The 16307-nt window shown below is 40.1% G+C and overlaps 1 protein-coding gene across 1 annotated transcript; it reads left to right on the top strand.

The window, feature by feature from the left end:
• Positions 1–1736: 1736 nt before the first annotated feature.
• On the top strand, positions 1737–15792 carry NUP37 (nucleoporin 37kDa). Its single transcript, XM_009070562.1, has 9 exons — positions 1737–1957; positions 4397–4521; positions 5474–5546; positions 7497–7591; positions 11037–11127; positions 13258–13439; positions 14300–14350; positions 14764–14857; positions 15629–15792. Exons 1-9 carry the CDS (start codon positions 1802–1804, stop codon positions 15740–15742), a joined length of 981 nt encoding a protein of 326 aa, XP_009068810.1. The 5' UTR covers positions 1737–1801; the 3' UTR covers positions 15743–15792.
• Positions 15793–16307: the final 515 nt, after the last annotated feature.

Genomic DNA, 16307 nt, shown 5'->3' with positions numbered 1-16307 from the left:
GGAGGAAGCCAGCGCGCACACGGTTTAGTTGCCCGAATCGTGTTTCCTAAAGAAACGAAACTGATCATTCTCTGAATTATTCTATGGATGAAGCTTATTATTCTAGCTAATAACTTCAGGCCGTTCCCAAAGGGAAATGGACTGAAGTTGTGCCCGGGGAGGTTTAGGTTAGATATTAGAAAAAGGGTTTTGCCCCAGAGGGTGTTTGGACACTGGAATGGTTTTAGTTTGGATATTGGGACAAGATTATTTCCTCCAGAGGGTGTTTGGGCACTGGAACGGGTTTACATCAGATATTGGGACAAAATTCTTTCCCCGGAGGGTGGTTGGGCACTGGAAAGGGTTTGGGTTGAATATTGAGACAAGGCTCTTCTCCCAGAGGGTGGTTGGAACACCAAGACAGGTTGAAGTTGGATATTGGGACAAGATTCTTCCCCCAGAGGGTGACTGGTCACTGGAACAGGCTTGGGTTGGATATTGGGACGAGGCTGTTCACCCAGAGGGTGGCTGGGTACTGGGACAGGATTAGGCTGGATATTGGGACAAGGTTTTGCCCCAGAGGGTGGTTGGGCACTGGAACAGCTCCCTAGGGAAGTTGTCACAGCCCCAAGCCTGACAGAGCTCAAGAGGCATTTGGACAATGCTCTCAGGCACATAGTGTGGTTTTCAGGGATGTCCTGTGCAGAGCTAAAAGTTAGTCTTGGTGATGCTCATGGGCCCCTTCCAACTCTGATGATTCTGTGATATCCTTGGTATTTTTGCTTAAAGCTAGTCTGGTGGCTTGTGTTCATGGGAAGCCTTAAAGGAAGAAAACTATGAACAGGGTTAAAACTTGTGTTTGGCCCTAGGAGCAATGCTATGCAAGTTATATGGCCAAAGTGTTTGTGGTGATGTGGTTTGTTATATGAATTGGTAAATAAACATGCAGCTATGGAGACCCCCTTTATGTCAGTGATGCCCCTGTCAAACTTGGCTTGATTCCAAGCTAAATATGCAGTCTTGGATACTGAGACCTTCAGATCGTTAACACAGCAAAATCTGTCAAAGGGCTGAGATTTCAAGCTGCTTTTCCACGTGGTGTGTAGCTAAAGGTCTGAGTTCCCAAAAAAAGGCTTAAACTAATGTCAGATCTGTGCTGGGTCTAAAAGGAGTGATTCTGAAATCAGTTGTGTATCTTGGTGTCTTGTGTTCCAGCACAGGAACCTGAAAGTTGGTTTAACACAGTAAAGCACAGGTTCTTTAGTACAGTTGTGTGGCTGCAATTGGGGTGGCTTAAAACATGAAATCATGTTTCGATATTATGCATGACGGTATTTGCATTTACAGTTTTGCAGCCTTGGTTAACTCTGTTCTGAGTTAGAGACAAACAGTCTTTGAAGAGGTAGGCAAGTACAGAGAGTCTGAAGGTAGTGATGCGTCATTTCTTGTCATTCAGTCAAAAAATTTCAACTATTGAATGTGTGCAGTTACTTAACTACTTGTATTGGTGTTGGGTTGCCAAGAGTAGCACAAAACCTTCAGTTATTGCTGAAGTTTGTAGAGACAGTTTTGATTGTGTGTTAGGTGAGTAAATATTTTGATGGATGAAAGAACAAGCTGCATCTGAAAATAATGAGCAGCTTCTGTGTTCTTAAACATGACGTCGCAGAGGACTTTGATTTCCTCTGCTACAAATACCTTTTATATTTTTTACTTATGCAAACAAGTAATCCATGCTTTTTCCAACTTTCTCTGTCAGGAATGTAGATTCTCATCCTGGAGAAGACATCACTTCTGTGACACTTGATTTAGTCCACTGAAAATGAAGCAAGATTCTACCAGAAACAGTGCTTACACTGTAGACTGTGAAGATTATGTACACGTGGTGAAATTCAACCCATTTGATAGTGGAGATGCATGTTCCCTCATAGCTTATGGTGGCAATAATTATGTCGTCGTCGGGACCTGCAGATTTCAGGTGAGTCTGTGTTATTGTTGGTTTTATTAGTTGCATCCTGAAACTTTGCCAGCAGCTCTGCTGCAGCAAGACCAGTCACTTTCCTGCTTCCTCCTTTTGCTATGTAAACAGGGAAGTTTTCTTGTTTGTTATATTAACAAGTTCTTCAGGAAAGTATAAAAATAGAAATAGATATAAATTACCACCCTGCTTGTGTAAACAGGGTGGTAGAATCACAGAATGGTTCATAGAATCACAGAACGGTTTGGGTTGGAAGGAATCTTAAAGGTCATCTAGTTCTAACTTCCACTGGAGCCTGTTGCTCAAAGCCTTGCAGAGATGGAGCATCCACAGTCTCTCTGGGCAACCTTTTCCCATGCCTCACCACCCTCAGAGTAAAGAATTTTTCCCTAGTACCTAATCTAAACCTGCCTCTTTGAGTTTAAAATTTTTACCTCTCATTCTCTCACTACACTCTCTGAGCAGACTGCAAAGAAATCTACTCCACTGGGACAGTAATCCCATTTTAGTATCTCTTGCTAATGTTGGTGTTTGCTGTCTCAGGACTTAAATGCAGAGCTTTGGAAATCATAGAATTATAGAATGTAAGGGTCTGAATGGGTCTTACAGATCATCTAGTCCCAACCCCCTGCCCTGGGCAGGGATACCTCCCACCAGAACAAGTTAATCAAGGTTTCATCCAGCCTGATCTTGAAATATGTAACTTAATCTTTGCTGTATATTGTTTATCATCCCTGGGTCATGGGCACATTTTTGCACAGTTATATCTTGTTCTACATACATTTGCTCTAAGATTGTTTCTAAAGCTTTCAGCCAGCCTGGGAAACAGCAAAAATTACAGCGACTTGCAACACTAGAACTGCTGTGTCTGTGCTAATTTTTTAGGTATTTCTTTTAAGGAAGGACTGTAGGAACAATTACCTAATTTTTATTTTATTTTCTTTCCCAGTTGTTTTTATTGGCTCTCCCTCACAGACTGTTGGAAGCAATAAAATATGTTTTCTTACCTTGAAATTGTTTAGAGTCATCACATTGTGAAAGTTTTTTGAATGTAAAATACTGAGTACTGTGTATTTTTATACTGCAGAAGATGGTTTTAATTAGATGGGCTTTTTGCCTAGATGATTGAAAATCAATTGGAGACAAGTCTTTGGAATTTCTAAGCTTTTTTTCCCTTCGTCTTGCTTCTCTATTATTATTGTTGTATGCTGAATAACAGCATAACTGGTATTTTGGTTATTATCATTCCCCAGAGTCTTACTGTTGGAAATATTCTGAAAGGCACCTAGTGCTAAACACAAAAACACTGTCCTGTGTTTCTCTCTGCCTAGTTGCTGGTGTAGGCCTTGAAAGGTAAGGCATTGAAATTTTGACAACCACTGGTACACGGTAGTTTTTCTCTAATTTCCATATCCTCCTTTCCATATGTGGAGTTATTGACTGTTTCAAAGCAGGGGAGGAAAATGCTATTCTTTCTCCCTGTTGAGAAGCTTTGAAACACTGGGTAATCTCCTGCATCCTCACCTAGGTACTGCTTGGCCTCCATGTTAGGCAGAGGTTCCTTGCCTTAAAGCAGAATTGTGACCTAGAGAAAACTTTGTGGAAATATTCTTTGAGGTGCTCCATTAGATGTTTTGTAAACTTAGGGAAGTTTTCTAGAGGTCAACTGCTGAATGGAATCTGCAAGCCCAACCCTTTCCTTTGTCCCACCATCCAGTGTTCTCACCAGACGGAGGAATAAACAAGATTGTAGTTGTGGTTAGATGACAGAGGGAACCTTTGCAGCTCCTGCTGTGTGTAGAGTGTTGTTCTCAAAATGCTAGCTAGCATTCTTCCATAGTGTAAAAGCACCTCAGAGAGAAGATAGCTTAAATGACATACTTGCTTTTGCTCCCATTGTTTCCTCTTTACTATAAGGGTGGTGAGACACTGGCACAGGTTGCCCAGGGATGTGGTGGCTGCCCCGACCCTGGCAGTGTTCAAGGCCAGGCTGGATGAAGCCTTGAGCAACCTGATCTAGTGAGATGTCCCTGCTCAGGGCAGGGGATTGGGACTAGATGATCTGTAAGGTCCATTACAACCCTTAAATTCTATGATTCTCTCACTGCAGTGTGTGCTTACCATGCTGTTACAAGTGGCTTTAGTTGTATCTCTGAAGGTACTACTTGGACAAAGAAGGAGCTCAGCCTCTTTGTAGCTCAGTTCTGGTTTTTGTGCTCTGCACTGGCCTCTGGCTCCAGGCTGCAGTCATTTAATGTGTACTTAAATATTGCAAGTGAATACTTTCTTTATGTTCCAGGTTTTCACTCTGAGGCTGTTATGATCTAAAAATATCCCAGATATGTGGCATTTTGAAAGCCTTTCCATTTCATGTCAGTCTGATTGTTTAGGAGTCATCAGGACCCTGTTCTCAATTAGCTGACCACAGTGTTTCCCTAGGAGGAGGATGCAGAGGTGGAAGGCATGCAATATAAGACACTCAAAACCTTTCACCATGGAATCCGAGTCGATGCCATAGCGTGGAGTCCTGAAACTAGACTTGATGCTATTCCTCCCCAGATAAGGTACTTGTAATAAATGACTACAGTGAATCTTTGTCTCTCATCTGTTTTCCCTAATTCCTTAATATTGGACTGCTCAATTAGTCTAACTCTTTAGAAATCACTGATGAAGTTTTTGAACACTTTGGTGGAACAACATTTTAATCCTTAGAGTCATTCTTTTGTTTTGTTTGTTTGCTTTCTGTTGTTCTTCTTGGGCCCTTTGCCCCTCCCACCAGTCAACTAGCAGTAAATAATATATTTTTCTTTATTCATTATTTTCATGGACCTAAAATGTAGTTAATTCATTCCTTGTACATCTCTGAAGAAGGAATTCTCTAAGAACTTTACTAAGAATGAGACCACTGTAATGGTCTGCATAGCATGGGCTGTGGTTAGGAGTAGGTCAGATCCTGTTTGTGAGACCCATTGAGGTATAAATCCAGAACGACAATGAGCTATGGAATGTGCACTTAAGAGTTAAAATGTTCTCAATAGCTTGTATGACTCTTCAAGGTTATGAGAGTTGTTTACTGTTGCATTTTTGTACAGTCTTTTGGTTAAACTGTGTTAGAAATTGGTTTATGAATATTATGTTTCAGTATTTTAGTTTGCTGATAATGAGGGTTCTTCTTTATGCTCTACCACTTAACTTCTTCCAAGGGAAGTTTGAGTGGCTCTTATGAGAGATATTTCAGGTAATTGATAATTGATCCAGATTTAGCTTTCTAAAATGTCTTGCATTTCTTTCTATGAAAATGTATTCTTAGCACCACATATAAAACTATTTTACAGACAAGTCCCAATTATAACTCTGCTTCCTGCCAAAGCAAAAAATTAAGGTAGATCCTTCTGGGTTTTTTCAATATCTTCTCTTTCCTTTACATGTCACTTTGCAGGTGTAAACTGAAGGAAAACTGATAAAAAGTAGCAATGTTGATTGACTGACAGGCTTTTCTTTGTGTGTTGAGTGTAGGTTTTGCACTGCAGCTTCTGATAGGAAGTTAAGGCTATTTACTTCAGACCTGCAGGACAAGAATGAATTCAAGGTAAGGGCAACTAAGCTGATTTTTAAAAGATTATTTAGTGAAGTCTAACTGTCCTTCTGGCCCCTTTTGTTTTATATACTGTATGAGGTAAAGCACAGAATTGTGGCAGATCCTATATCCATCATCTCTAGGGGTAATCATTGTGTTCTGTATACCTTTCTGTCTTTAAAGTGGGAATTACTATCAACTACGAGATCTTTTGATTCCCTTCAAAATTCTTCCTTTGAAGCAATGTCCCAGTCCAAGTGCTGCTATGAACTAAGTATTTGTGCTGTCCAGTTTGAATTTGCTTTGGTGTGGTCTCAGCTAAGAATCCACAAAGCTAATTAAGACACAGAAAAATGCGGGAGAATGTTCCTTGGTTTTTACTGCTTTAGAATATGGTAATGCTTCTTTTGGTGAGAGTGGTTTATTGGGTATAAAGGAGAAAACAATAGACTTGTATTTGTGGTTTGGTAATTTGTATTAGTAAGGAAGTGACATTTGTCGTACGGAAGGTAGGGGAATTGTGGATGTCACACGTGATGTGGCCAAACTAGAATGGATAAAGGCCTAAGGAGTAAAGGTGGGTATTGCTAAAAGCAAAATGTCTTTAAAGGAAATGCTTTTTGTGTTGTTTCATGCCTTTGATTTCCTTCTTTCAACTTTGGTCACTTTACATGGCTTTGCCCCTTGGGCAGTGGGACAACTGATGCAGTTACAGTCAGCTTGGGTGGCATTTCATAGAATCATAGAATTTAAGGGTTGGCATTACATTACCTCTTGTCCTATCACTGCAGTTCCTCTCAAGAGTCCCTCTCTGGCTCCCTTGTAGGCCCTTCAGATATTGAAAAGTTGCTCTGAGGTCTCCACACAGTCTTCTCTTCTCCAGGCGGAACAGCCCCAACTCCTCAGCCTGTCCCCACAGGCGAGATGCTCCAGTCCTCTTATCAATTTTGTGGCCTCCTCTGGACTTGCACCTCTTGTCCTATCACTGCAGTTCCTCTCAAGAGTCCCTCTCTGGCTCCCTTGTAGGCCCTTCAGATATTGAAAAGTTGCTCTGAGGTCTCCACACAGTCTTCTCTTCTCCAGGCGGAACAGCCCCAACTCCTCAGCCTGTCCCCACAGGCGAGATGCTCCAGTCCTCTTATCAATTTTGTGGCCTCCTCTGGACTTGCTCCAACAGTTCCATGTCCTTCTTATGTTGAGGACATCAGAACTGCACACAGTATTCCAGGTGAGGTCTCAGGAGAGCAGAGCAGAGAGGAAGAATCACCTCTTTTGACCTGCTGCCTACACTCCTTTGGATGCAGCCCAGGATTCCATTGGCTTTCTGGGCTGAGCTCACACTGCGGCTCATGGTGAACTTCTCATCCACTGCCACTCCCAAGTGACAGGCCTGTCATCTTTAGTAGACATATCCTCTTAGGCAGTTTACATGCTGACTGCTTAGAAAAGAGCATGTGCTGGATAAGTGGCCAGCGTATTGCTCCTTCAGGAAAAACTCCCTTCCTTCTTGCAGGAACTCCTAGTAAAATTTACTTTCCAGAGATCAGAGTTGTTAACCAGTAATCAGAGTTCTTTAAGATAGGCAGATCATGCATGTATTCACTTCCTGCTCATTATCCTCTTTCTTCTGAGGTTTTTTTCTCTTCTACCTTCAAAATTCAGTGGTTGAAAGAAGGATACAAAGTTCTGGTGTAATTCACTGATCCCTGTCAAGCAGAAGTATCTGTGGTAGCTACTAGGAATTGTGGGGGAGTCATTTCACTCAAAGTATGACTCTACAAATGAATTGGATATGTTAAGGAAATCCAGTTAGCAAGAAAAACAGTTTTTACCTTTTATGTAAAATGATAGATTTGTCTTAACACTTAATACACCTTTCCTTTAGAGGGTCTGTTAAATGCATTGTGATTAGAAAGAATAGTGAGCTCTAAGGTAAAAGTATTTCTTTTTTCTGCTTGACAGACTTTTGATGGCCACTCAGATTACATTAATGACCTGGTGTTTGCTCCCAGTGAAGGTCAGGAAGTTGCAAGTGTAAGTGATGATCACACCTGCAGGTATGCATTTTGTTCCAAGTACTATTGCAGTTGTAGTGTTTGGCTTTCTGTGTGTGAATGCTTGACATGTTCACTTAAATATATTTAGTTTTTTATTTCTGTTGGGCTTTCACAGCTCACTGTCATGACTAGTCCACTAACAAGACAAGAAATCGATGAGTCTTGTTAATTGAGATTGTAAACCTGCTTTTTGTTGTGACCTCTGTGTTGGATTTTTTTCAATATTTTGAACTGGCTAGATTCAGTGTGCAGAAAACTGTTCTGTCTTGGAATTACATTGACTAATTTTTGCCCTGCTGGGACAGGAATAAAAGCTATGAGCTCAGCATTGAATTGCACAGAGCTTTTCTGACATCAGATGAGTCGAGTTTAAAACCAGTGTATGTATGTGAACTTGCCTGCTTACCCAAACTTACTCGCCTGAATAGGAGGTGGGATGGTATAGCCTAAAGACAGTGCCATACTAATACAGTGGTACTGGCAGCTCAGAGTACCACAATTATAGCTGCTTCAAACCCATGTGTTTAGGCATCTATAACTGCAGGTGAAATGCTGTGAAAATTGCTGGTTATGGTTTGGTAGTACAGGAGCTTTTCCTTATCAAAAAGTCACCCATCTTCCTCTTCTGGTAGTGCTCATGAGTCAATGGAGCTGCTGCTCTTATCCCCCCAGTGCAGCTGGGGAGGTCAGGCAGCTCTGCAGGCTTTGCAGAGAGTGACACATTGTAAAGCTACAAACAATAAGGATGTTTGGAGAAGAGTAGACAGTAGTTTAGTATAAAATCGTTATAACACAAGTAAAGTTTCAAGATCTTTGAATGGGAGACAAAATGCTCAGTCTTTCTGGGTTGACTTACATGATAGGAATGTGAGCAAAAGTAGAAGGGGTTATTTTTAGCATCTGTAGCTGATTTGGTTATGGTTACTGAGTAATTGCGTACTTGAAATCCAGTTTGGCTAAATTTTTGGTCTTTGCACATTTTTATTTGGGTTATTCAAAAGAAATACTGCAAAGAGTGAATTGAACACATGTAATTATATAGACCTGATGCATTCAGACAAGGATCTGGTTTAATATGTATTGCCTGGTTGGATTTTTGCTTTTTGGTTTGCTGGGGTTTTTTCCCTCCAAAACTAGGTTCTACAATCTTTGGTATCAGTAAAGAAAGAAGAAAGTACAAGAGGAGCTTTTATCCTTCCCTCCCCCCATGCTGTTTGTGACTAACAGTCTTGCCATTCTTACAAAGTAGAAGATACAAGTTTGGCATTTTATGAATAACAAAGTTAGGGAGGTAAACGAGCATAAATTTCTGTCTCGGTACCTTATAACCTCACTCACTTCGGGGAAGGAAACATGATGGCATGTCCATTCTGCCAAAATGATTCACCATCTTCTGTTGTATCATAATTTTCTCCCTGCACAGTAAATACACATGGAAAGTGTTGATTTGACTTGGACAAATCTACAAGGCAAAATTTTTTGGCAGTAGAAGAAAGTATTGTATGTTTCTAAATTACCTAATCAAGTAGATATTTCATTTTTTAAACAGTTGTCAGGTTTTTGTTTGGACTTTTTTTTTAATAAGGACATTGATTCTTCAAGATTAGAGACCCTGTGTTTTCTACAGGGAGAACAAATATTTGATCTGTTGTGGTTTGGCATAAGAAAACAACATTGTTCATGAAACATATTTACTTTATTCCCATATATTTTGTCTAGACTCATGATGTATTATTTAAGAGTTTTTTGAAATCCTTTCAGTGTAAGGCTCTGAGCACCCTGGTGAGATATAAACTGACAAAGTCTGGAGAAGTCAGCAAAAATCCTCCAGAACAAACAATAATAGTGTGTAGCCACTCATTTAGCTCAGAGGACTGGGCAGAACACTGCTTTAAAAACTGAGTGTTTCTGAGGTTTTGTGTCAGGGAGGAAGGACATATCTGTGTGTTTTGGTGTCCAGGTGCAGCCTGGTGGCTCAGACTGATGTTCACATCTGTGATGTCTTTGTCCTACAACTGAGCTACTGATTTTGCAGAAAAAGAGGCAGTTGAGCAGTTGCTGTGAGATGAAATAGGCTCAGTTTTGGTTTTGTTGCACTTTATAAACAAAGTGGCTTCATGGCTCATTAACACTCCCATTAAATGCATCCAAAAAAACCTCACTCATCACCTAACCTAGTTTTGCTGTTTCAGCATACACTTCCCTGTCAATCCATATTGACCAAAGATTGTTGATTGCTGCAATTTTTATAGCTGCTTGATACATACTGTAGGTGCTTCTGAAGGAAAAGATTAAACTGGCACATATGATGTGTTTGTGGGAAGCTTGCCAAGACCCTTTGTGGGCTAGTGTTGCTTCTGCCACAGATCCTTTTTGTTTGCCTTAGCTTCATTTCTGGTTTCTTATATTTCCATTACTCAATCTTGTCTTACCAGGAAAAACTGGAAACCAAAACACTTTAGTGCATGGTCTTGTTCTTTACATGGTGATGTGGTTGATTTAATTTGCTTTGTACTTCACTCTGGGTTCATCAGCTGCTCTACCACCGACTGACTCTCCTGCTTTGTCCTCTCTCACTGTTGTTTATGGTGTAGTGTTGACATGTGAAAATAGTAGGAACATCTCATCAAGATTTCATGTCTAGGTAACTAAAATGGTCGATTCAGTTGGATATAATTTCATAGAATCATAGAATAATCAAGGTTGCAGGAGACCTTTAAGATCATCAAGTCTAACTGTTAATCTGTCACTCCACTGTAACCCTTAAACCCTAAACCATATCTTCTAATAAAACACAATGACTTTCACATCAAAAAGAGTGTGGTCAAAGGAGGTGGTTCCCCCCTTCTACTCTGCTCTAGTGAGACACACCTGGAATACTGTGTGCAGTTCTGGCATCCTCAACATAAGGACAACATGGAACCATTGGAGCAAGTCCAGAGGCGGCCACAAAGGAACTGCAGTGATAGGACAAGGGGTAATGGGTTCAAATTGTAGGACTGAACTGAAAATTAGAGGAGGAGAAATTAAGGCTAGATATTAGGCAAAACGTTTTTACTGTGAAGGTGGTAAGACACTGGAAGAGGTTGCCCAGGGAAGTAGTGGCAGTGTTCAATGCCAGGCTGGATGAATTGAGCAGCCTGGTCTACTGGGGAGGTTCCCTGTCCATGGCAGGGGGCGTTGGGACTAGATGATCTGTAATGTCCATTCCAAACCCTAAAATTCTATGAAATTCTATGATATTCAAACAGTCTCTGCCTAGCTCATCCATATTACAACACATTATCTGTGCACTGACCACTCTTACTAACTTACCAAAATGATGCAACATGAACACTACGTTTTTTGGTCATTTCGTTTTTATTAAAGTACTGGAAATTAATGTATTTGCAGTCAAATGGCAATAGATTAATGCTTGACCTTTTGTTTTTTTCCATCTCTTCAGGGTCTGGGATTTGGAAGGCAATGAGAAGGCCCATTTTGTCCTGCGCTCTCCTGGAATGAGTGTTTGTTGGCATCCTGAGGAGGCTTTTAAGGTTGTGGTTTTCAGCTTTTCACCCTCACTATCTTTCAGATAACAGGAGGGAGGGGCTTATCTAAACTATGAACCTTTGATGCTTTAGTAACAGTGAAGTTTGGGGAGTTAGTGTACATTGTAACTGGATATTGGTTGGATCTGCTAATGTGAAGTGACTGTAAATGAATTCTCATTACCATTCTTGTCACTTTACCCTCAGTCCCTAACTCCCATCAGGAATATTCCTTCTTGATCACATACATCAATTGTTGATAACTATCCTGCTGACTGCATATTAACTTACAGTTACCAGAGAAAAGCTCAAGTTTTCCTCAGTCATGGTAACACAGTTCACCAATAACATACTCCTGCAGAGCATGCTAAGCTTTGAAAAGTATCTGTTTGAAGTTAGCAAGGGATTTTTTTGTTGCTGCTCATGCTGGGAATATATGAAATGTGTCCTGAAAAATCAAATCAATAAACTGTGATCTTATACTTATCTCTTTATTGTACTGGGGAGGATTAATCAGCTGATAAATACCAAAATATCCAACTTCATTAATGGTCTAGTCCCTGCAGTGTTGGATTTATTATTCCTGTGTGCCAATCAATAACTGCCTTCAGCAGATACAAATAGCTGTTCAGGTTACCACAAAAACCACACTTAAAGCAGAGAAAAGCAGTAAAATAAGGTATCAAAATATTTACATAGCAATAGGGAAGAAGGATCTCTAGTCCCATCACACTTCCCACCAATATCAATATCTGGTCCTCACGGAAAAAGCTCAGAAAGCTGTTGATTCAGGTGGAATCACAGCTGAATGTGTTAGCTGCTGTTTGCTACTGGGAAGCTTTGTTAGCACAACAAAAGGACTAGATTTGCCCAGAAGTATTGCAATAGCACACCAATCCTGCACATTGTTTGGCAGGTCTTGTCATTGAGCATTATGAGAGACAGGCCCAGGATTTTAGTGGGTTTTTTTTAAAGAAAAGCCCCTTTAAAAACCTCATAAAACTATAAAGACTTCATTGTTGCTAAAAAGCTTATTGTAGGTCAAAATGCTTATTGCACCACGTCCTTCAGTTTGCAGAAGAGCTTGTTTTGATTATACTTGTGTTTTTCCAAACAAGCTTGCATGTTATTGGAGTTCTGAGTTTAATGCTTCTTTGCCTTGCTTAATTATTGTTCATGGCTATCTGAGAACCATTTCTCCTCATGATCATCATCTGAACACTGGAGTAGGTCGCCCAGAGAACCTGTGGGTGCTCAATGCCTTAAGTGATCCAGACCAGGCTGGATGGAGCCCTGAGCCACCTGATCTAGTGGAAGGTGTCCCTGTCCACAGCAGAGGGACTGGAACTACATGATCTTTAAGGTCCCTTCCAACCCAAACCTTACATGATTTAATCAGGAATCTCTTTCTACAATGCTCAATTAAACAACTGTTTGAGTGTATTACTTTAATGGAAAAAGTTTAGATAAAATCTGTTGTGAACTATTACAGGATGAAGTAAGAGTTGTTGTATAAAATCAGTGAGTGCAAATCCAGATTCTACAGTTACTGTTGTTTAGCATCAGAGAATCATGTAGGTTAGAAAAGACCTCCAAGATCATGAAGTCCAACCTTTGACCGATCACCACAATATCAACTAAACCATAGCATTAAGTCCATGTCAGTTGTTTCTTAAACACCTCCAGGGATGGTGACTCCACCACCTCCCTGGGCAGTCTGATCCAGTGCTTGATAACCCTCTGTTTTTTACAGCACTATGTCTGTCAGCCAGTTCTTTGTACTCAGAACAAGAACTTTTTAAAAGAGTAACTTTTTGCTTGAAAATTCTAATAGCACAGTGCATTGGTGGTTAGGAACTGGTGTTTCTAACCACTAGAATGACATACAAAGATATCTGTAGATATAAAGAGCTACAATAATATAATCCTTATGTATAACAGTGTAGCAGGAGTATAGATTAAAGTGCTTTTTATTTGTTGGTGGAAGAGCATCCAGGGGAATGTCTTCTGGTACCAAATGAAAAATTGTACCTATTTTGATACTACTGATATTGTATTCTAGGTTTGCTGTAGAGTAGAAAAGTGAGCAAGTTTCATTTCATGTGAAGTTTACCGTGTTCTAATTTCTCTTCACAGCTGATGGTAGCAGAGAAGAACGGTACGATCCGATTCTATGATCTGATCACACAGCAGGCCATTCTGTCCCTGGAGTGTGAACAGACACCGCTCATGTCAGCAGACTGGTGTTTGAAAAATACCCTTAAAATTGGGGCAGTTGCTGGGAGTGATTGGCTGATCTGGGATATCACTCGCTCCAGGTATTTTTATACCTATGAGATAGGTTTCTTTCTTCTCTTCTTAATCACTATGTGAGGAGATGTAGCTGCTTGGCTAACACAGCACATCAGTCACTGCATGGGTCATCTGGCCCAACTTCCCTGCTCAGGCAGGGTCATCCTAGATCACATGGCTCAGGGTTGTATCCAGATGGTTCTGGAATACCTCCAGTGAGGGAGAATCCACGACCTCTCTGGGCAATCTGTTCAGTGACTGCACTGGGAAGAAGTTCTTCCTTGTATTCAGGTGGAACTTCCTGTACATCAGTTTCTGTTTCTTGTCCTATTGGTTGGCATCACCACAAGGACAGCCTGGTTCCATCTTCTTGGCACTCCCACTTCAGGTACTTACAGATATTGATGAGGTCCTCTCAGTTGTTCCTTCTCCAGGCTGACAGGCCCAACTCTCTCAGCCTTTCCTCATAAGAGAGATGCTCCAGTTGCTCAATCACCGTTGTAGCCCCAATGCACTATGTATTGTATAGAGTGTTCAGTAAAGAAATGAGCAATTATCGGGAGTTTTACCATATCAGTACAGACTATTACCTCCTATTCTTTGTTTCACCTTTATCTGTCAATACTTACCTGTTCAAAATAACCCTGTCTGTCTTTTTGTCCATCTGAGACAGCATCTCACTCCTGTTTACCTCTAAAATGTGAGTTTGATGTGCTTGTTAAAGCTTCATTCTAAGCTGCAGGAGTGATCTGGTTTCCTCTCAGCTGTTTTGCTGGGTAGACAATGTGTCCCCTTGACTGTTTAAATGATACATTGCACTTTTGGTGCTTAGAGTATAAGCTGCAATTGTTTGCAGAACAGATTTTACCCTGAATGTCTGTTTTAGTTACCCACAGGATAAGAGTCCCGTCCATGTCGATCGAGCCAGATTATTCAGGTATACGTGTTGTCTATATTCCATGGGGCTTGTCTGTATAAATATACCTATGTGCAAGCAGTTGTGAATTTAGGAACCTGGTTGTGTCTCTCTGGAATCATTTTTAGTGGGGCTTGGTCTATAAACTTGGTGAAAATTGTCAATGACCCACATTGAGTGTGTGTGTATATATATAGATATATATATAGATAGATATATATATGTAACATTCCAAAGGTTTTCTTCTGTTATACAACAATGTGCATATGGGGTTGGGGAATCATTTACAAGCCATTTCACTAGATTTATTTACCTGCTGCCAGTAGAGTATCTGGCATCTCACACAGTTGGTCTCAAGGGAGAGAATTTCCCTTTGTGTGCACTTGTGGTAGTATGATAGAGGTATTTGAAAAGTACATCCATTCCGTTCACAGGTGGTCCCGAGTGAACGAAAATCTGTTTGCCACCACTGGATATCCAGGAAAGACAACTACTCAACTGCTTGTTCATCATTTAGGACATCCCCAGGTAAATTTTGGAGTTTAGCTTTTCACTGCAGTTGCATGTGTTCTCCTCAGATCAGGCTCATAGATACTTAAAAGCTCCAGTTAAAAAACAGCCCAAACCATCCAGAAATGCTGCTTGGTGTACCTGTTTTACTCTGCTTTGTGCCATCCATGCTAAGTTAAAAAAAAGGCAGCACACTTAACCTGCTGCTTTTAAAGCTACTTGATCTGTAGGTTTCATTTCACTTTGCTGTATCATTGCTAAGGGGAAGAAAAACACCTTTAACCTGTTATGGAACAAATTGGTCAACACTTCTGATTCTAAGGAGGTTTAAAACAGCAACTTATGTATTTTACTGGTTTGAACTAATTAGATTTTTGAATCATTAGTGAAAATGCAAAGCATAGGAAGCATTTTGGTTTTGCTGGAGTCAGTAAACATGCTACTCCAGACACTAGTTATGAGTATGCTTAAATAAGGAATTGCATGTCAAAAGGTTTCTAATTTTGAAAGTATAAATAACCTTTAAAATAGTAATAATGGTTATAATAATAATGCAAACAGCTGAAAGTATCTGTTATCATGGAATATTTTGCTGTATGTCACTTAAATGGAGTAAGTAACTACTGGAACTAAGTAGCAACAATGACATTTTCCATTGGAATTTCTGTTGTGCTTTAACTGTGTTTAATTTGTTTGTTTGTCTATGCAACTTGGTGTATGAGATGTAGAGAAATAATTTCCAAGGGAAGTTGTACTGATATTTTTTTCTCTCTCTCTGTTTTTTTAAAGCCCATTCTTACAGGCACTGCAGCTGTAGGATCTGGGCTGACATGGCACAGAACTCTCCCATTATGTGCAGTCGGAGGGGATCATAAAATTTTCTTCTGGGTGACTGAAATGTAAAATAAGTATTTGCCTTCAGTACAAAATGTTACAGCAGAATGCCTGTTTTCTGGTGTAATGAAGAAATTTACTCTTTACAATGGTGTTTATTCACCTGGAGAACACAAGAAAGGAACATTAAGAGCTGAAATGTTTGTGTTTGATTTTTTTACCTTGCAAGTACAAGAGCTTTTGTAAAACTGGTTATTATATATCTGATACTTGGTTATTTCTCTTAAAATAAAATGTGCTTTTTTAAACCTGGTATTTGGTGTGAAATTAATTTTTTAAGGTTGTTTTTTTAAAGAGATTTTGTGTCCAGCAAGCTCAGCCTGGAAGTCCCACTCAGTCAGCAGAGCTCAAACACCCTGAAATGGTCAGAATACCTACAGAAACAGCAATCTCACTATTCACTTTCCCAACCATCACTGTCTTAGAAGAAAAAAATGCAGCAATGTCCTGTCATAAAATTTTGTCCCTGAATGTTTTTGAATAAACTAGTCACCACTGACAGTGAAGAACATAATGGTAAAATCAGAATGAAGCAGTATCATTTCTCTAAGATGACACAGGGATTTACCTCAAG

The sequence above is a fragment of the Acanthisitta chloris genome, unplaced genomic scaffold (assembly GCF_000695815.1).
Source record: "Acanthisitta chloris isolate BGI_N310 unplaced genomic scaffold, ASM69581v1 scaffold15762, whole genome shotgun sequence".
Lineage (NCBI taxonomy): Eukaryota > Metazoa > Chordata > Aves > Passeriformes > Acanthisittidae > Acanthisitta > Acanthisitta chloris.
Note: the sequence above shows the minus strand (reverse complement) of the source record. Positions and strands in the feature narration are given on the sequence as shown.

Bases quoted from the DNA above. Each gene is read 5' to 3' on its own strand.
- NUP37 (XM_009070562.1), top strand. From the start codon at position 1,802: ATGAAGCAAGATTCTACCAGAAACAGTGCTTACACTGTAGACTGTGAA. The intron at 5,547-7,496 runs GTAAGGGCAACT...TCTGCTTGACAG, and splicing joins AGGACAAGAATGAATTCAAG to ACTTTTGATGGCCACTCAGA. The intron at 7,592-11,036 runs GTATGCATTTTG...CCATCTCTTCAG, and splicing joins AGTGATGATCACACCTGCAG to GGTCTGGGATTTGGAAGGCA.